The sequence below is a fragment of the Pelmatolapia mariae genome, linkage group LG1 (assembly GCF_036321145.2).
Source record: "Pelmatolapia mariae isolate MD_Pm_ZW linkage group LG1, Pm_UMD_F_2, whole genome shotgun sequence".
In the NCBI taxonomy this organism is placed as follows: Eukaryota; Metazoa; Chordata; class Actinopteri; order Cichliformes; family Cichlidae; genus Pelmatolapia; species Pelmatolapia mariae.
In genome coordinates, this window is record NC_086227.1 from 11692501 (window position 1) to 11714831 (window position 22331).

At 38.0% G+C, this 22331-nt stretch overlaps 1 protein-coding gene across 1 annotated transcript in view; it reads right to left on the bottom strand.

Moving 5' to 3' along the window:
- LOC134626418 (A disintegrin and metalloproteinase with thrombospondin motifs 7) overlaps window positions 1–22331 on the bottom strand; it is a 75032-nt gene that overhangs the window by 29295 nt on the left and 23406 nt on the right. The window contains exons 8-16 of the mRNA XM_063472232.1: window positions 19297–19440; window positions 15155–15299; window positions 10979–11071; window positions 10303–10448; window positions 7885–8054; window positions 7653–7786; window positions 6199–6319; window positions 5390–5634; window positions 4841–4982 (exon numbers count right to left, since the gene is read on the bottom strand). Of these exons, the coding sequence (XP_063328302.1) occupies window positions 4841–4982; window positions 5390–5634; window positions 6199–6319; window positions 7653–7786; window positions 7885–8054; window positions 10303–10448; window positions 10979–11071; window positions 15155–15299; window positions 19297–19440 (1340 nt within the window). The remainder of the gene's footprint in view (window positions 1–4840; window positions 4983–5389; window positions 5635–6198; window positions 6320–7652; window positions 7787–7884; window positions 8055–10302; window positions 10449–10978; window positions 11072–15154; window positions 15300–19296; window positions 19441–22331) is intronic.

A 22331-nucleotide genomic window follows, 5' to 3' on the forward strand; every position in this document is an offset into this window, starting at 1 on the left:
ATAAACCAAGAACCTGCATTTTTGTGACTAATATAAAAACAAACAAAAAAAACTTTGATCTAAATCCATATGCCTGTGGTTAGGCAGTTAAGAGCTATCATTCTATTTCAAACATACAGACAACCAATAACAGATCTATAAACAAACACACTAGTAAAAGTAATTTAATGGCAATGATTAAAACAAGGTAAATAAAAATAGTGACTCAAGATGAGTTAAGAAGAAAGAGAAAACAGTGACAAAAATTTAAAAAACATTTTAATGATGATAGGTTTGCCTTTATTTAAGCGATATATAGAAAATTTTAAAGCCATTTTTTAAAAATCTCTGTAGGCAGAGTGTTTGAAATATGTGCATGTTTAAACGTGAAAGGATTCTGATTAAGTGTTAAATGTTTGAACAGTCCTGTTGAATTTTAACATTATGCTGAGTACCATCTATGCAAACTGCTCCTGTTCCAGTGATACCTTTGCTTTCACATGTAAAAAATATAACGAAAAATCGACCAAATTCTCAAAGCTTCTCAAAGCCTGTGTCATGTAGCTCTTCTCATCCAATATTTTACAAATTTGTTGCTTGTTAATTTTAGCCGCCTGACCCTAAATAGTTACACTACAAGAAAAGATATCAACAGAATCGTGGTGTGCATATACGGATGGTGAGTCTTTATGTTTCAAACAGCATTGCACAAACTGTACCTAATAGGCTGACAACAGGTTTATCTCATGCGATAGCGCTCTCCATCATTCCTCTCACTCTCCTTAGGGGACTTTCATCCTGTCGAAGCAGAAGACAACCCTCGGCTCACAGCGCCCTCTGCTCTGATCCTGCTGAGGGCCACAATGCACATTTGATAGCTAATTTACACCTTCAAAGATACGTCTTAAGGGTCATGACAGCTATGTGAGATTGGAAGCCGCACGGAGACAGAAAGAAGAAAAGAAATGATATGGGGGGGAAAAAATACAGAGAAACACCCCATATTGATGACATGATGTTTGTGGCTAAATTTAAACACTACTTGGACAAATAATCTTCTCTTATCATGAATTCTTGGTACACCGAGAAGCTTCTGAATGTGGGTAAAACAGGGACACCCAGGGAAGATAAAGAATCTCCAGCTAGATATACCATTATACTGTCTTGTTATTGTGTACTAACTAACGAATACTAAAGCAGGTGAGGTTACTGTATTAGCTCTTCTGTACTTCTGCTGCTGCAGCCCTTATGGCATTTTCAGAATTAAGCCTTTCACTTCCAAATCTCTGAATCCCACTAAGTCTAGACAGCCCACTCAGTAAAATGATTTCCACCAACATATGCAGATGTTTCAGCTTTGGTGATCAGGAGTAAGAAACTGAGTGGCATCCAAATATCTCTAATGGAAAATGAATCATGTTTTAAAGCCAGGAGCGATCTGAACTCTGGGAAGAAATGGTCAACAAACACAAGGAAAACATGGAAGCACCACATTAAGAAGAGTGCTGTTATATCGTGAAGCTCAGACTTTTTTCCTGTATAGTGGTGAGATTTTTCACTGAGTCACCACGCTATAAAAAATTGTCCTATTTAAAAAGAAAAAAAGGACTAAACAATAAAGCATTATCAATGCTTTAGTAAAGGAACACAATGTGGTTTGTGTGCAGTTTTTACTTGAAGCGAGGCTCAATAGGAATTTCCTCGCTGGTGGTTGTAAAGTGATATTTATGAAAGGATCAACAAAGGCAGTAATGAAAGACACTCGGTGAAGCTTGTTATTGTTACAAGCATTGGCATGATTAAATTCATCCAAGGCCATCACTCTTGAAAATGCATTTCAAAGCAAAGTCAAATCTTATTTCTCATTTGTCTCCGAGAACAGAACAACAGTTTCACTGATTTAGTTTTATTCTCATTGAAAAGGCTCTGACTGATCTTCAAGCTCAAAACAACACCCCTATTTGGGAGGTTAATACAGATTTCCAAGTTATACAGATAAATGATGTCTAATAAAATAAAAGCCTGAAAAAAGAAGAGGAAAGAAATATCTAAACACTGAGCTTACTTGGCAAAATTGGACAAGCTTTAGCTAACGATTAGGGGTTGCAGAAGCTTGTTATAGCCATTTGGCTGTTTAAAGTGGATTTCAACTTCTTGCATTTCTGAACACCATTCAATTACGTATTTTCATTTCCTTTTATCTTATTGAAAAAGAAAACATACACTGGTGTTTTCCAGAAACAGAAGTCAGAAGGGACAGAGTCATTTTTACCATATTTAAAACAACATTTAAAGAGCTTTATGACAAATAAAGAGTTACATAAATAAAGAATAAAGAAGTAAACCACATAAAAAAATACCAAAGATGCAATCCTGAAAACACACAAAAAAGTAAACATAGAAACTGTAGACCTGGTATCGAAGCAGAGGAGAAAAATCTCCCAGCTTTAATCTTTATGTTACAATCTAACACTAACCACTGTGAATTTCAATCTTGTTACCAGATCATCCAAAACCAGAGGCAGACTGATGCTAACTATGTAGTGACTTTAAAACAACAACAAAAAATTACACTTAAGACAACAGTAAACCTTTCATGCCCACATTCCCACTGACGGCAGTGGGGAATCACCAATCAACCTAAACCCAACTACCTGGATGTCTGTGGACTGTGGGAGGAAACCCGATTATGCAGAGAGAACCCACACAGACATGAAGAGTCCACACAGAAAGGTTGCAGCCAAACGGTGGATTCAAACACAGGACCTGACTGCTGTGAGGTAATATTGCCAACAACCACGCCACCATGGTGACAAACAACTGACAAGTGACATTTGCTGATCAAATGTTATGCTATACAGCATCGGTCCCCAACCCCCGGGACACAGACCGGTACCGGTCCGTAAGTCGTTTGGTACCAGGCCGCGAAACTTGAGGTTCAGGTGTGAAATTTTTGCTTTTCAGGGTTTTTACTGTTAGCTCGGATTCCCTGGGTCTTTTCCCGTGTGTAGTTGTGTGTCTTATTTTGAAAGAAATATTTACGCGTTACCATAGCGACCAGAGAGCATTAAGGGGCAGAGAGGAGGATGTTACTCTACTGCTAATAAAGTTACACAATTACACAGTGAATTCCCGTTTATTATTATATTTGCAACATACCACAGTTTTTGTCTTGGTCGTATCACTTTATTTTATTGTATTTATCCGCGTCACCTTAAAGGCCAGTCCGTGGAAATATTGTCTGTTTCCTCGGAGGGGGCTCTCTGCACCGGGGCTGTGATCGACCGTGGCTGCTGGGGCTCTGTGGATCCTCTCAGCCTGGCTGGGGGGCTTCTTTGCCGCCCTCCTGCTGTGTGCCCAGCCTGGAGGCTGCGGTCTGTGACCGGCTCCCGGTGCAGACGGCTCCCTGTGATAGTGTTTCCTCACTTGGCTAATGCGTACCCAGCCCAATTTTACTTTTTAAGTGTGTGTGTGTGTATATGTGTGTGTGTGTGTGTATATGTGTGTGTGTGTGTGTGTGTGTGTGTGGTGGGGGGGTGGGGGGGGGTGTATCCATGACCGTTTCTGTTAATGAGAGTGCGGGGAATGAGTGGGAGGGTGGGGTGGGGTGGGCTGCTTTTAACCATGTAAAGCACTTTGTGCTACAGTTTGTTTTGTATGAAAAGTGCTTTATAAATAAAGATTGATTGGTTGATTGATTGACATTAAACCGGTTCGTCGCGCAAAAAAGGTTGGGGACCGCTGCTATACAGCATCCAACTGGGCACTTAAAGTCCTAAAGCCCCACCGACTCCATCAGTCTATTCTTGGATACATAAAAGTACAGCTTCAGTGCTACGACAAGCTTTAAAAGTTGAGTAATCTAGAAAATCAGTGTCAAATCTAAAAGAATCACTCGGTCAAGCTGTCCACGAGTATATGTAAAAGGGATGAAAGGACTTGTCAGAAAGGCATTTCTTCCTTCTTTATGAAACTTCCCACACATTGGGAAATGCATAAATCCAGAGTGGGTTTACACAAGCCTGACAAAAAAAAAGTCTCCACCTCCACCGTAATCTTCTGTATGTCTCGTCTTTGTAACCTGCAAAATGAGTTTGATTCATTACGCGACAATTCGACAACCTTGTGAAACTCTGAACCGAAAAATGAAGCCATTACAGTACAAAAGGAAGAAACTCAACTATCCCCTATGAGCAGATGTGAGAAGAAATTAAGAAGGCGAAATAAACTGCAGGGCAAGGCTCTGGGAGGGGGTCCATCCACCAGGGCCACACGGGAGAGTGGAAAGCGATAAGAGGCAAAAGAGATAACAGGATGGCAAACAACTGATCAAACTGGCCTCTTTAATCGTAACAAGATTTTTCTATTTGAAATGTGTGAAGCAACAGCATAAATGCTTCTTCATCATTCTTCATTCTTTTGTTGTTTCTCAGAAACTATTATTCTGATTTAGAGTCAGATCAAGGTGACTGTCTTGTGACAAATTAAAGTCACCTCATGTTTGACCCCTATATTGGGCTGATGTAGTAGCTCTGCTTCGCTGGCTAGAGCAGAATATCTGTAAATCATTACAAAACTGTTCTGAACAACCACTTTTATCCTGTGAAGAAACACTTTCTCCATGAGAGCTCAGTCATGGGTTTAATGACTCTGAAGATGAATGTCAATCATTGATTTCACTGGTCTTCAAATCATTAAACGCCTATGGGAGATTTTGAACAGTACGCTCCACCATCATCATCAAAACGGTCTCCATTCCTCCACATGCAAAAAATAGTTGCATGTGGCACATTTTCTGCCATAATCTCTCTCACTCCCCGTACGTCTGCCCACTTCTGTATAGCAAAGCTGTTTCTCTTACCTGTTCCGCAAGTAACGCTGCATTCAGTCCACGAACCGTATTTCCAGTAGAAAACTGACAGCGGGGTGTTGTTCTTTTCTGAGACATTTTGACTGATGGTGTACTCGTACCTCACTCCTGGATTGGCCTCCTGAAAGAGAAGCTGTAACACACGAGAGGAGAAATAAGAAACGTTTCATGGCAACAGAAAGTGAGGTGCAAGGTAGAATCGAAAATAGTTATGCGGAGTGGTGAAATTTTACTTCCCTCACCATCTCTTATTTGCACAGCTATAGACTATTTCCAGTGTCAACAAAAATTATTATAGTTACTACATTTGCTTATTTGGAGCAGAACTGTATGCAGTCTAAAGACTTGGGTTTAAAAGTTTTAAACATGATAGTTACTCTTAAAAACCACCAATGCTGCTGAAACCATTTTTTTGTCTTAATGAAAGTAATCAAAATGCAAAGGACTTTGTTTTCCAGCCTTTTCATATGGGAATAAAGAGAGTCTTTCTCTATCACTTAGAAAGGGATAATGCATTTAAAACCGTGGGTCTACTCATACCTGAATCCACAGAAGCTCTGTAGTGGGCCCTGGAGACGTCAGGTTTTCAAGCTGTCCGGTCCTCTCGTAGGTGAATACTGTTCCAGCTGCTTTGTATTCTCCATTCCACTGGATCGTCCAGCCACCATTCAGGAAATACTTGCTGGGATTGTCACTTCGGAGTGCCAAGAAATTTCTAGCTTCACCCAACTCCTCAATGTGAATGTCCCAGGCTCCCTCTGGGATCAGTCCAATGTCTACATAGCCTAAAAAGATGTGAAATTTTAGTGAAAGACCAAACTTTGTGAAATAGAAATACAAGTATTCTGATACGTGGTGAACAAAAAGTGCAGATTATGGTGGAGAAAAAACAAAAACTTAGTGTGTATTAGGCTAACGTAAGGGCATTTAGAAAAGAGGAAAAAAGGGAGTTAAGTTGTAAAATAGTGACCTATGGTTCCAAATTTGTTTTCAGTCACTGTAACAAATGTGTAAGTCAGAATTTATACCTGGAAATCTTCCAGGTGTTTTAAATGATGTATCCACAAAAAAGACATTCAAAAATGTTACAACTGTAAAAAACATACTATTTTGGGAGGTTATAATGTGTTTTTTTTCCCACAGCAGAGATTTTGTGAAATAATATGTTAAGACAACAACAAATAAATCCTGAACTCTGAAACAGAAACAGCTCAACTCAGTTTACCCATCATCCCTTTTGATTTCTTATATCTGTTCTTTGTACAGATCTTTGTACAGATCTTTGTGATATGTCAAAATAACTTTTGTGAGTAGGGTTAATGTAAAAAACAGAAAAGAAAACAACATACCCAGCCCTTCACTCTCTTCAAATGTTTTCCTCACAGTTGTACAGGTGGAGCCGTTACCATTGCACACTCCACAGCGATCCTCTACAGCAGTGGAGTCAATCACGTAATCACAGCCTATATTCTGTTAGAAACATGCCACAAGAATGATCAGTATCACGATAACGGACATTATGTAGCAAATGTGACTTGGTAACCCTTTGAACAGTGGTAGTTCCTGTGTACATCGCTTTCTAAAAGCCAGAAAAACAGCAGTCATGTACCTTTGACTTGTTTGGAGAGGGCAGATGATGTAAATGAAGCTCAAAGTAATCCTTAATATTATAGTGTACTATTTATTTATTTACTTTTTAGGTTGGGTTTGCTGGATACTGTACTCTTGCATGGTGCAAATGAAGGCACAACATGTAATCCAGATAAACAAAAGGCAGCAATCGAGCAAACCCAGTAAAAGTGCTTCTTTTACTTAAGTCCTTGTAAACAAAATTTGACTTTGGTAAAAGTGCAAACACAATAGCAAGAAAACATCCCTATTTTTAAGCATGCATTATGCAGAATTGCATCTGTATAATATAATAAATCATATATGCACTGATGTTTAACTACATCAATATCTTGCTACCTATCTTATGGATTTAGCTGCCAAATCAATAAACTCATTTAAACTGTGCATTTCAATATATTTCTTAATTATGTACATGCAATGGCAGAAGGCTATTCAATTCTGTTTTATTCTAAAGTTAAAGCTAGGCAAAATAGCAAATAAATAGACATTAATAGCACAATAATTCTACTGAAAGAGTCGAAATCAGCAGAAAACTGAGTACCTCAAAGTTGCATTTATATACAATACTTGAAAAAAGGTATGTACTTATTTTTTATTTAATTATTTGACCAAACTTAGGATGGGAACATGCTTCCTGTTGTGTTCCTAGATTACACATGTGATTAATACTTGCTTTTTATGTTACGGAGAATCAAATTTTGGAATCGAAAACCACAAACGGGCCATCTTAGACAAAGAGCGTGTGGGTGTGTGACAAAAATGTCACAAAATGTCATGAAGTCAGATACCCAGAGTCAGAGACTGCTGTCCACTCGGTACCCAAATAGTGTCTGTTTCAATGACTGGCATTTTAGCCCAGGGCGATAGGCAAGAACAGGCTGCTATCTTAAGATAACAGCCTCCAGATTTTTTTCCCCGTCTTCCCTTCTTTCTTTTTCTATTTTTTTTTAATCAGCATGCTTATTGTCACCCAGAATGTCAAATGTACAAAATTCGCCAGCAGAGAACACAAGACGAGCGCCAAGTCAGTTTACTGCATGAGCGACAAAGCATAAATGCAACAGAAGAAAAAACACCCCCATCAATCAATACAAAGTTCTGTCAGTTAAGAGAGGAAACACCTTCAAACCTGAGGATAGTATATGTGGAATGCCATGTACTGTTTTATTACCTTACAAATGCTGTTGATGCATATATCTCGCTTTTTGTTGCCTTCATAACAAGGTGTCCCATCAATGACAGCATCGCGCATCTTCTCAGAAAAGTTTTCATTCAGTGGACGGCAGTGCAGCTCACAGGGGTTCACTGTTTTCAGAGAGAGAAGCGGTAACAAAGCGTTGGCATGAAAATGGAAATTTAAAAAACAGAAGCAACAGCGGCTGACTTAAATTTAATCTGCTCACCCGTGTTGATGACTGCCTCCCACTTGTAGAACTTGCCCTTGTATGGCTGACTGTTGAAGTGACTACACTGGATGTCCCTGAACGTGGGCAGGTGATGAAGACAAGGTGCAGTGTTACAGATCTTGTACCTCTGTCGCTCTCCCAGACAATACTTCCCTCTGTACCTAGGACTACAGAACAGGGAACAATGTTATTTGAATGCTTTTGTACTTTATTTTGAACAAGCATAGGAAGCATTTTTCTCTGAAGCACAGAACCAGTAGGCAAGCAGCAGGTAAATTTAGACATTACAAAAGCCTATACAGATGTATTAGAATAGGCCACATAAACATGTGAATAACAATTATGGGTTGGCGGCATAAAAAGGAAGTTTATACTTTTATCTAATCACCCTAAGATCTTCGCCTGTCCAATTTTATGAAACAAGCAGTCAAATGTACAGAATATACCCTTTCAAGCTGCACTTATTTGCATTTTCACTGTCAGGCTTTAGCAGAGCTTCAAATACTTTTCTCAGTTTTGGTGAATGGCAAAAACATTGCATGTTTAAATCTTTGATTGCAATGAAACTACTCTAAGTGGGGTCGGGGTTCTGCAGTTAATCACGTTTATCATCTATCGGAATATTACATGACATCATCCTTTGCTGACATTACAACATTTGCTGACATCCTGTTGACATGTTCCAGTTATTGGATTTTCAATTCCACAATTCCATATTCATTTATATATTTAAAAGAAATTACGCAGCTTAACACAGATCCACTATAGAGCATGAAACTGATCTGCTGCACGTAGAGAGCTTTTACATCTGCAGTGCAAAAACAGGATTTAGAAGATTCAATTACATAAATCTGTAATAAGCTATAAATGCAAAACTACAATAAATACACATATTAGAACAATGTAATATAAGAAAGGTGCCTGCTTATGATTTGTGATTATTATATTTTATTTGAGTTCAAAAACATTTTTTACTTTTACAAAGAAAAAAAACAAAATCGCTCCACCATGTATTTTTCCTACTTATACAGAACTAATCTTTGGTAAAGCCTGTGTGGGTGCTCTTCTTATGTGTAGGGTTGAAAAGTCACATGCCTTCACCTTCAGTTTCACTCTGTCTCACTGCCCAAACCCATCTCAGGTCAAATAAGAGCTCAAAGCCTTAACATCAAGACTTTTCTACATTTCGGTGTCGACACGGATCCTTAAAACACTTCACAGAGTTCAGAAGTAGTGTTTACTCTGCAGAGTCACACACAGATCTGCCTGTACGAGCTCATCCTCACCAGAATGCCATCCAGGTTTACTGCAGCTACGCAAGGTTACCTCTATGTGTGCACTTAGCCATATGGCAACAGTATAACTTCAGTAATTAGTTACAGCTGTTAAGTATTACTGACACAGAGATCTGACTGATGAGGCTCATTGTTGTAAATGTACGCAATGTACACCTGAGTCAGGTGGCAAACAACAGTTACAGACTTACACAGCAGGTGTCCACACACTGAGTCCTAACGTTTAATACCATTAACATGAAAATTTCCTTTTAATGTTAATATAACTAATTAAAGTAAAATTTTCTTGTTTATTTTTTTTCTTTTTTGTTCAAAGTCAGCATTTGGAATAAGGATTATTGTTTTATTACTGTGTAGCATAACCAGATATAATGTATGACCTCAATTAATCTAAAGTAACTACTGAAAATGGTGTCAGGCATCTGAGCGACAATTTAAACACATCTGTGTGCACAATGTTAGACAGAGTTTTTAAAAAAAAAAATCACTAACAAGTTAAGAAAACAAAACTGAATAACGCACAATAGTGATAAATAACATAACCAAACAAATACACCCTAACAATAAAGGCAGTTGCAATACACCACAGCAAATATATAATATTTTATTTTGCACATATATCCAGTATGATGCATTATTTGGACTCTTTTATTCCAAATTAATCCACAGAAGGCTACAGGAGAATGAAAATGTATGAATTATTGCTGCTACTTTCATTATTTACACATCAATCAAATTACACTGTGGTGGTTTTTTTGTTATCATTTTATTTTTTGCTCAGAATCGGTTGCTCTCTTCATTTTACTCATTACTGTCTGAAAGTGTGTCTTCTTGGTAAAAACAAGCAGCACTCTGTTTTACAAGACTCTACTAATAAAAACATGATGTAATTTTTTTTAAATAGTATTTTTTGGGGCATTTTTGCTTTTGTTGGCAGGAAAATTCGAAGAAAGAATAGGAGGAAGACGTTCAGGCAAGAGCTGTGTTATAGCCGTGCGGCATATAAACACCTACAGCTTACTTTAAATTTAATCAAAGGATCAGTGTTTGTGTTCTTTTCTTCTACAAAAAAGGAAAATATCAGGACTGCATGCACTAAATAAATATCTAGGAGTCTTACACTGGGTTATCACACTCTCTTTCAGCGCTCTGGACACCAACACCACAGGTCCTCGAACAGGCTGACCACGGGCTCCAGGACGCCCAGCCGCCATTTATAATCTCAGGGTAATATCCAACTGCAACGCACTGCCCACCAAAGCACCACTAATGACAAAGGACACAAAAGTTTCATCATTAAATACATGAGCAGAAAAGAAAGAGTTCCATTGTTTTGTTCTGGTAAGATCATAAGACAGTTTGAACTCAACATTTAGATTTTTCTCTTGTGTATTTTGTCTTCTAAGTAATGCGGATGATGGAAAAGTGGGAGTACTCTTGCTCCATTGATTTAGTGTTATTTACTACATTGAATATGACACAAGATGTGTCAGTAAAAAAACTCACGGGTATAGCTATTACACTCCTTTCTTTGAGGAATAGAAATTTAAACAACTATTTGCAGGAAGGGGGGTTGACTTTCTAAGGATGCTTCAGCAATCACACTGTCCTGTTTCCATATGTTGACTCCAATATTCTCAGTCAAACAAAGATACAAATCAATACTGCAAACAGAAAAGACTCCCCAGATACAAAACTCTTCGTCCTAGATATAAAAAACTGATAGTTGTCAACACCAATATAAGCAGTCTCATCACGACGATCTTCCTGTCACGGTCACGAGAGGAAAAACTCACTTTGTCCTCCCCACAACTTGTTCCATCCACAGCCCCATCCAGCTTTGAGTGGCAGGTTTTTCCCACAGTGCACCACAGAGTGCTGCATACATTCTGGAAGAGCAAATAAAGATTAATATCTCACACCAACAGCACTTTTTTTGCTGGCTTTTCATATATTTTTAGAGTACATCACAGAAGTATATACTGTATAAAAATAGTGGACAGGCATAACTATTGCATTTTACTGAAAATGTTGCATGTAAGAATGTTGATTAATTTTCATATTGCCTTGCAGATAATACGTGTTTGATGCTCTTCTATGAGTAACTGGAGTTGCTAGCATCTTATCTTATATGCCAAATATCCATATTTTTAACTGTAGTTCAAAATAATATTATTAATAACGATAGATGACGCCTACAGCCACTCATAAAGCCTAATGTTTGCTCTTGCTCTGAGTGATAAGACGTGTCCTCTCTTCAGACATGGCAGATCAGATAAGGATTACCGGCTGCAGCTATCCAGCAGGGATGTCTGATATCGACTTCTTCTAGAAATGCACCACAGTGCCTTATATGAAATGTGATAACACTATGAACGGATTTCTATTATTTCACTCTGTCATCCACTATGCATCATACACTTCTGAATGACTTTAATGGTTTTAAAAAAAATACTTTTTATGAAATATGTATTTAATTTATTTTTTTAAGTTACAAATTTACAATACCATTACTGAGAGTTAACCTGATGTCCATGTCCTGACTTTGTCTAAAAAAACCCCCAAAAAACAAAACTATAATTGACTTATTAAAATATGTTTGTTTGCCTGGTCCAAAAACTAAGAGCTCTTAATCAGGCGGCTCGGCCAAGCAATCCTCAGAACTCCAATGTTGATCAGATATAAAAATCAATGAGCCTTAGAAATATCTGGCTGATCAACCCTGATTTCAGCTAAGCTGAACATCCCCTACAGCGACAGCATCATATTTCCTGTACAAACATGCTCAGCTTCACAGCCAGCCTCTGACAAGTGAGTGTATTCCCCAGAATTATTAACTCTTCTGTAATGCTGGTCATGCTGTATGCTCTGATTGACAGTGTGAAAGGAACTCTGACCTGCATTTGCACAAATAATCAATCCAAAGACCTACAGAGGTAGAAATTTATAGCTGATAACACACCAAAAGGTCAAACATATCTAGGAGGTCCCCGACTGATTGGTCCAACTGTCTTGACCCTTTTCGTTTTGCATCTCTTGACATTTGTGATGAATATGTGGACAACATGAGCATTCAGCTTCTGAAACACTCAGGTTCTTACCTAGTTAAGTCACAGTTAAAACCAAGGAAAGACTAACAAAGGCATGTATAATTAATTCTCAACACAGAGATAAACTTCTAAGAGAAATGGAAAAGTGATGGCGACTGATAATCCCTTAATGGATGAAATTTGAAAGACTTGCGCTTTCAAAAATACAACCTGGATTAGAATCCTGGACTTAGCCACGTTTAGCTTTCAGCATGCAATGTTATACAAAAAACGCAGAGAGACAATACAAAAAAAACCCCCAACAACCTCTCAAATTATTCAATCTGTCTGAATCGAGCAATGTATGTAATGTATATGTATGTATATGTATTTATCTCGAAGCAATTGAGACTTCCTTGAGAATGACCCGTACTACTTTGAAAGGTCTAAAAACCCAAAACCTCAAATGTGTGATGCCAGAACAGGTTTGATTTGCAACGCACAACTAAAACATTTTTTAAGGAAACATTTAACTCAAACTCAAGTGCAAGTGACAAATATTGTGCATTTTTGTGTGTGTTGATATTGTATAATAAACAAGCGTGAATTTAATATTTAAAAACAGACCATTTCACGCGTTAGGTGGCCCCAGATTCCTCTAAATATACCATTTTATAAACAGCAGTCATTCCATGAAAAGTCTGTCAGTGTTAACATAAATGCATGTGATTACAAGAAAACTCAGGGAACTCCAAGAGCAGTGTAAACAAGCTGTAAAAAAAGAAATGGGATTTGTCGAATTTTCATAACAGTAGGCTGTAGGTGTTGTAAATGTCTAGGCCTCCCACAGTCGTTTTTCCAGTCAGGATGGCGCTTGTAAAATCCACACACTTTACTGCTCCTGCATTGTTCGTATAAAGAAAATGCATGTGTGTGGTCCTCATATGTCCAGTCTTTTCAAGACCCTGTTGCTTGAGGCTGTATATGATTTATTTATATGTGCTCCCAGACATAAAGAACAGCAGCCTTGCTAAACTTTGAAGTACTCTGAGCTTTGAAAAAAGAGGGGACTCAATTAAATTCACATATATTTTGCACAAAAAAATCTCCCCATGAAGAGTTGTTTTTTTTCCCTCTTTGTCAAAAAAGGTTGGAGGGAAACAATGAGAAGAGTGCAGGACACACAAATGCCCAAAGGAGCAAGACTTCCCTGCTGGCTGGATCATTTGCTGCATGTCATTCCACTATTGTGTCTTCATGTGTTCCCTGACTAAATAAAAGCATAAATGTATTAATTATCCTTACCAAAGGCTTTACCGGTGTTAATGAAATTGAAAAATACAGCACTTGCTGTGGTTCTAAATTAAATGTTCAAAAAACAGAAGCAAAGTACAAAAAGCTCAAGCCATTGATTTTCAGTCCAGGTCCTTTATAATTAGCATACCTCAGCCTCGTCTCCCAGTTTCCCCTCCTTATGAATGGCTTCTTGACAGCCTCCCTTCCACTGAGACCATTTCTGGTGAGGCTTCAGTGAACAGTAGATGGATCAATTCAAGAGCCAGATGCATTTCTCAGGTCCTGTGTCAGGTATTTTGTGAATTTGTTCCCATGTCTCAAGAACAAGACTACATTGTTCATCTACTGTTCATCTACTGTTTTTTTTTAGGCCTTCCACTTCATTTTTTTCTCCTCCAATAGTCCAGTTTCTGCAAATCCTTTTAAAGCCCCACTGGACATCATGCAGTGATATACCAAGTTCTCTGTTAGGTTGTCTGTTATGCACAGACAACACTGGTTCGGCCTTTTTATGCTTGAATGATTCATAGGTCAGTGTTAAATGACTTAAGAAGCAAGGAAACCAAAACAAAAGGTCAGGTCAGGTACAAACAGACTTGTCTATCCACTATCAGCGACACACTATGTTAGATTCAGTCTTCTCTTCTTTTTGTAGCAACACACTACTTTCTGCAGTACAATACTATTCAACTGATGCTCCTGAGGGTATGGTACCACGGTGTGCTGCCACACTGCCTTTATGCAGACAGAGGGGTTTGTAAGTAATCCAGAAAAGTTGGAATGCCTGTAGGAATTAGTAGCGCCAGCTTTCAAGGCTTGATCAGCCTCCATTGCTGCAGAACAGATTTAAATTGTTAACATATTTTGCGTTCCCTGAAAAAGGCCTTTTAGTATAATTCTGAAATGTAAATTATTTTTAAGTTTCGGAGCTTTGAAGCTATTCATTGGACTTGAATGACTTGATTTGCAATAAATAACTGGAAAAATTGAGGTGTTCAAAAACTTTTGACCGGTAGTGTATGTATGTGTACACAACGTACATGTCGTGGACACAAAATTAAAACAGCCACATGGAAGAACTCAATAAATATTAAACTGACTGATACCACTGTTATTTTAAAATGGCTGTTTAGTCCATTTAGATTAGTTCTTTAGGCTATTTTTTTTTTCACCTTGTATGTTATTAAAAGGTTATAACTGTAATCAACACATTTATGTGGTTGTTGTGAGGCTGGAATTAACATTTTGTTATTCCATTGCACTCAGAGGAATGAGGTTAGAGAAAAGCAGAAATTGGTGCACAGAGGAGAATGTTTTCCTTATATGCTCTCTTAGTTTAATTTAAGCTGACAGACAGCTCTGAGGAATGGCCAAAGATATTGCCAAAGTCAGTTTCTGTGGGGTAATATTTTAAATCACACTATTGTGATTTAATGTCCTTAAAATTTGTCAGAAACAAGACAGTAAAACCAAGGAAAAAGATGGATGTATAGTGCATAGAAAAGAAACTCATGTCAAGAAAGAATAGAAGATGAATCAGGGAACAGTCGTTAAGGTTTTGGGGTTAATAAAAAACATCATAAGAACATTTTTAAGGATTACGGGACAAAGACTATCATTTAATTGTGTAATTTTAGAGAATCTTACATCCATGTCATCACAGAGCAGGGATCCTGATCCATACTGGAGCCGACACTGATGGACAGCACTGTACAGAACGCCAGGAAGCACCGTCGATAGAGACAACCTATCCTTCACCGGGGCATCATCGAGGCACCAGCCCCAGCCACGGCTGTGAGGGAGGAGGAAGGTAGAAGTTAGAGAAAAGAACAAAATGATCACAGTTTATCAATATCAGCGGCTGTGGTGTATAGTACAACTTTTCTGATTTCTTTATATAGGTGACTGAAGCAAATGCACAATAACAAAGGCTACATTGGTTATTACTAAACCTAGAGGGGTTCATTTATTTATTGTTTTTAGGAAACAACATGCCGAACGTATACATTTTAACAAGTTATAGCTTTAAAAACTTAATGTGAGAGTAACACTAGCCCTTGCACAACTCAGTGGATAGACAAATACCTACAAATGACAACTTAGATGAGGGCACTGCAATTAAAAGGCGGAAAAGTTTCAGAAAACCACAGTTGATACACAGCTACAAAGCCCATCTGAATATAATAATCAACTGCAGCCATATATTCTCTGCATGACATTTCATTCAAAAGAGCATTTCTCTTTCCCACTCCATCCACAGCTTGACAATCAATTTGCATTGTGCGAGTGTTTAATTATGTGATTACGGCAGTCAAGTATAATTATAGACTCTAACAGAAAAATTATTTACTGGCATCACAGTGTCAAGTGGAAGATGAGGAGAAAGATAAGTGATTTGGTTTACTTTGTCCTGTATTTTGTTTTCAGTAACACAAGAATTTTGAGCCCCATGAAGGTGATGCAAAGAAGGAGCCTCAGAAAAAAATATGACATGTAGAATAAGGTCATCTTCCTCTTGACCTTACACTGGCAGATACATTATCAATAATGCATCACCAGAACAGATTTACACATGTAGAATAGAAATACATACAGTTTTGTCTTATTCAGACGTCCTGTTAATGATGGCAAGCCATGTTTGTTAGAACTTGCTCAGTTAAGAAGACATTCAGTCAGCTGTGAGGCTGAAAACAATGCCAGCATTGATATATCCTTCAGTTATATACAGAGAAATCTTCTTTATTGATTCAATTTATATTTATATCTATCTTTATATGTGTATTTAAGAGAGATTTGCAAAACTTACTAGTCTTACCTTGTGTGAGACATGCTTTTTAGAAATAAGTATATAGATAAAGATAAATATAACATAAACTTACAAAATATAGTCATCAGCCACTTCTCAGTGGGTATGAAAGATTATTTAAAAGACTGGCTGTTGGTGTCAGACAAGTTCCTAGTAGATCAGAAACTGCCGATCTACTCAATCATCTCACACTGGTTTCCAACGAGCAGAATGAGAGATTCACATCATATATGTGCAGCCAACAAATCTGCATGCATCATTTTAGGAGACTCTAATTATCCTATCACTAAAATATATAGAGCTTGAACACTTGGCCTATGTTAGCCTGGCGATGGCGCTAAATAGCTAATTGATAGTCCTCCTGTCAAGCTTGTTGGACCACCTATTTTTCAGCTAAAAAAACCCCTCTATATCATGACAATAGCAGACAAATCCATCAACATCCTGGATTAAGAGCGTCGGCCAAGGAGAAAAGTTGTTTGATGTACGGATGAATCACTTTGATTCTTTGGATCTGTCGATTGAAATTTACCAGGACTTTGATCTCTGTGAAGATAAAGTTGTGATGTTAAGTAATGTGAGCTTTAGCCACATCAGTGGTCAAGCTGCTAAATAACTGCATTTAAAACTGCATTTCCCAACATTCATATACTGGAAAGACACTCGAAAACCCAAAATAACAGTTCTGCTTTAGTGAACCCAAAAGAGTTGTCCTGCATTGGTCTTTAATGCTTTAATCAAAAAGGTAATAAGCATGTGAACTGGCTAATAGACATTAAATGGTAAATGGACTGGTACTTATACTTTTCTACTCCAACTGAGCACTCAAAGCACTCAATAGAGCCAAACAATCTCATGTATGTGCAGTAGCAGAAAAAAAGAAAAGAAAAAACATATACATAATAGAAAGATGAAAAGTGGCCTCTGTCACATTACACCAAGTAGTTCCATTCAGTCTTTGATGTCTCCAGAGTTTCTGTCTTTACCAACCAGTCAAGTTGCAGCTTACATCAAAGTCTGTCCAGATTCATAATAAATTTAGCTGTTTTCACACATGGACTTCAGGCTTGAACTTTTTCAGACATAACCCTGCTTAACTGCACATGAGAACATGAATGAGTTTTAAGTATCTTGCTTCCTGCTTGCTCTGCTCAGGTGCCACCCCCCATAAAAATGCAGTTCAAGTCCTGTAAATCTGTGAAAGGGCAACACCTGGACCTAGTTGTGGAAAAATACTCTTTGTACATTACAAGTCCATCTATCCATCTATCTATCTATATATCCATCCATCCATCCATCCATCCATCCACTGTGTTATGTGTGAGCTTTCTTAGGGCTTCTTTCAGCAGTCTGGACATTTAAGCGAGGCTCTGTTTAAACGTAGCCCATCTATGTGATTATATCAGTCTTCAGCTCAGTGTGACCTTTCACTTTCCACATGAAATGACACCTACAGATCAGACCTCTGAAGCAGTGCGAGCTATGGAGGCCTGCTGGGACAAATGAAGCTATATATACAATAGAGGCTTTGTCTTTCAGTCAGTGGCAGAGACGTGGCAGAGAAAAATGGGGTGAGATGGGTAGAGTCAAGTGAATAAAATGGAAAGAAAAAATAAAACCTCACATTAACCATGATTTAATGCATTGTGGCTTTGAGCACAACGCTAAAATATATGCTAACACACTATAGTCGAAATATTGCAAAATACATATAGGCGAGTTTGTTTTGATTAAAACACATACTGACTGAACTAACTGGAAGTGCTGGTTTTAAGTGGTTTTAGACTTTTTTTCCACTTTAAACTATCTGTCAGAAACAGACACACAAATAAACACATATAACACATATAAACACACAAACCACTGGCTTTTGTGCCGCAAACTCCCACAAGTGTAAATATCACCGTGAACTCCCACAGTGGAGTCAAGAAGACGATACTGTCAAGTAGCTGAACACCCACTAAATGAATTCCAGATGCTCGGAGCAAAGAAACTGGGGCAGTTATGGTGAAATATTTCAGACGTTCAGCACATGTGCTGCTGAAGCAAGAATCAAGTCTTTGATGGCAGCAGCTGTCTGTACAGCTGAGAGACACTGGCAGACTGTAGTGTAAAAGTAGCCAGATGATGGAACATATGATGGGGTATACAGCCATATACTGAAAGTTACACTACTGAGTATACATCGTTTTTATCAAATATTATTATCAATAATTTAATAATACTGAGTATAAGTTAATATTGGCAAGACAAGCCCAAAAGCTGCACAGTTGAACTGGAACATTGCAAAACTGATATCAGTACATGATGTAAAAAGCTCACTAAAGACAGTCACAGACAGAAATGTTTGTTTCAAAATCCATTTAAACAAAGCTTTGATTCAAGAAAAAGAAGCACTCTATTTAGGCTTTCACTCAACTTCATCACATATGAATTACTGACTGTCCAGTGAGCTTTAAATGAAGTTATAAGTCACAGTTACTAGTCCTGGGTCACTATCTGGCTATCATATGTAGAAGAGAGGTGGGTTAGAGGGCCTTTTTTTAATGTCAGTCACTAAAGTAAGTGGGCGGCATTAACTGTGCTGCTGACCTTAAGGGGTTCAACAATGACGTGGCCATTGCTCTTCAATAGAAATTATTTTCTAAGATAACATTGCCACAGTAATAAAAGCATTCAGCAGTGAAGAACAGCCTCTCCTCTGTGCTACTGTGAAAAGCCATTATTACCCAAAGGGCTCTAATGTTAAAGGTCATTTGAAACAGTGTTATGAAACTTATTTTCAGTGTATCTTGGTCAGGAAGTTTTATTATGTAGTGATAGTTTAGTTTTGTGATCTGCTAATGGTTCTAGATGTCGGCGACAGATTACAGCAAACAGGGAAACTGCAGGGAAATCCAAAAAGTTTAGGGCACATGAATCCTCAAGTCTATATAAATGTGTTACCCAGCAGCATAGTCATACAGAACAAACAGGCACTCACTCTAGGAAGCGGGTGATGTATTGGCGACTGCAGCGTGACCACCTGGGCAAAGAGGTGCCGTACAGGAGCTGTGGAGACATGACGAAAGGTCGTTTCCCAACGGGTTCACAGTCATTACCGCTGCCATCATGCTGAATCCCAAAACTGCGATAAAAAGGAACAATCCACAAAAAAAAAGGAAAAAAAGCAATTAAAGTGAGGGGGCACAGCATGTAGCATGTACATCAAGGTAAAGCGCTATAACAAAGAATTATGAGCACTCAACATGTTTAAAATACATTAAAACAGGCAGAACTTGTGCTTTTTTATTTATGTAACCTTTGTTTATACAGGTAGTCCCACTGAGTCTCAACGTCTCATTTACAAGAGACACAGAGTTTCTTTCTTCTTGCAGAGAGCATAACTACACAAACATTTCCTCATCATGTTCACATTAGTAAAGGCCATTCACTGCCTTCTTTTTAGCCTGAAATCCTTTTTCTTTTTTATCTGGAGCTCTAGGATCTATTTTCTTAGATACTACCACTACACCTGAGTGAGAATGTGAACAACAATAGATTTAAAATTATAGGACGCTGCCAAATACAGACAATCGACTGAACCCTGACAGGCTGTCTTTCTGTTTTTGGTTTTGCATTGTGCCTATGCTTAGGACACACTTCTTGAAAGACGCAGAGTTCACGTGAGTTTATGAACACTTAATACTCTTCAAGGTTGAGAACAGTAATGGCAATGAAAGTTTCAGTGATGATAGATGTCGATTAAGAAAAGATGAGCGCCAAAAAGAAAATCCGCTTCTTTCAAGTACAGCAAATGCATTTCATCATCATTTTCTAGGAATGACTTTAGAAGGGAAATTGGGGTTTTAACACGTAACTTCTTTTAACATGTGACGAGTTCCAAGAACAAGATTTTAATTTTGAATTGAAAAATCTGCGCTTTGCTTATACATGAATGAGCATGAAGAAAACCTTAGACAAACTAATCTGACTTCATAAAGTGATTAAAATCATAAATGAAGCTTAATCAAACAATTAAATGTATGATCATGTGTATTTCAGGATTATAGTTTTTCTTCATTTTAACAAAGAACAGCATAGCAGCATCAATTTTCCTCAATTTTAGCCAGAGACCCTGTAAAAAGGAAAAGGCTTTCTGTTATACTCTAGTAGACATATTACATTACAGAATAGCTGTTTTCCAGGGTAATAATACAACTTAATAATACAACAGCTTTTTAAAGATGATTTGCAGCACCATTTTTATACAATATAGTAGCAGGAGATAGTGATGACAGATTTTCATGATAACTTGAAGAAATACAGTACACTTTCACCATGTGTATCCTCTTCAGAGTTTTAAAAAAGACACCCAAGCAGTGGCAAACATACAAACAACCAACCAGACCAATTACATAACTATAAAACACAGGTAATAACACAACCATATACATGTTTTCTTTGTACCCTTTTAAGAAGTCGAATTGTACCATTGTGGTTTTGAATGAAGAAAATAACTTTCATAGCCTTTCATGCTCTGAATTTATTTTGTCGTCATAATAAGAACAGCCTTGTGTTCACAATAGGCTCCCTTCAGCCTAAGACCTGTTCAATCCTTCAAGAAAATAACCTCGACATATATTCAAGGGTAAAACCAAACAAACCAGATATATATATTGTGAAAAACAGGGTCTGTTCAGCACATTTTCAAGGACAAAGTTCCTAAGGTGACTTAATAAAAGTAGTACAAGTACACACTTGTAGTATAGGTTGAGCTGAGTACAGTAATTAAGACATAAATTAAGCTATCAACCACTCACTCTTTCAAGTGACTGGAGTCAAGTTGAATTAGCTTGAAGAGGGTGTGATTTATGATTGTATAGATGCAGTCCAGGTGACAATAAGACTATAATGAAAGACTCGACTCCTTCGCACGTCTCTTGTTTGCTTTTCTCAACAGCAGCCCGTCCGATCTACCTCATACCTGATGTGTGTGTTGACGTGGATCGAAGAACATGCAGGACTGAGCGTGAAGTTGTTTGGTTGTGCGGAGTTCATCCTTCATTCATCTCAAAGAATAATAAAATCAAGTTTTTGTTTGATAATTTAGCAGCGTATGGCTAGGTTAGCATTATCTATAACCAAGCTGGTCCTCGGGTTCACTTTGGAGATTTTGTTATATCATTTACCTGCAACGCACACACACACACACACACACACACACACACACACACACACACACACACACACACACACACACACACACACACACACACTTTTTTGGTGTGTATGCTCATAGCAGTCGCCTTTTCAAAACAGCAAGGTTTTGTGTGTGTGTGTGTGTCTGTGTGTGTGTGAGTCCAAGCGACAATAAGAGCATAATGAGAGACTCAGCTCTTGTATGTGTGTGCGCCTGTTTGCTTTTCTCAACAACAGCTCATCGAATCCACCGCAGATTTGATGCGTGTATTGCTGTGGACCAAGGACAGGCAGCGTCCAGCATAAAGTTGTTTGGCTGTGCAGTCCTCCATATTTTTTATGTGAACAAAATCTACTATATAGGTTTATTCTTTATTCACAAATCTTGATTATAAATGTTGTTTGCATTAGCTGCTCTTTATTAAACGGTACTTACTGGACTTACAAACACATCACACGAGCACTGGCTCGTTCCTTCTGCTGGGCATGTCAACTGGACTTTTCCCTCTTTTCTGTTTTACAACTAAATGTGGGCAGCCTGAATCAGCTGCGAATTTAATAACACGTTCTATTTATGTGGTGACAACTGACTTCAAGCACTCGCTCTTACTTTAAGCCAATAACAGCCAGTTCTGAGCAGACACTCTTTGAATGAGTGCTGCACTAGCCGAATACAAATAGCAGTCTGTGCTCGAGGATTATGCGACTGTAGCAGCAAGGTAACTTTTATTTTTTTAAATTTGTGTTAATGTTTAAACAGTTTGGTTAATTGACCAATAAACAAACAGAGGGCAAAAATCAAATTAAATTAAAATAAGTTCAAATTGAGCAGAAAGC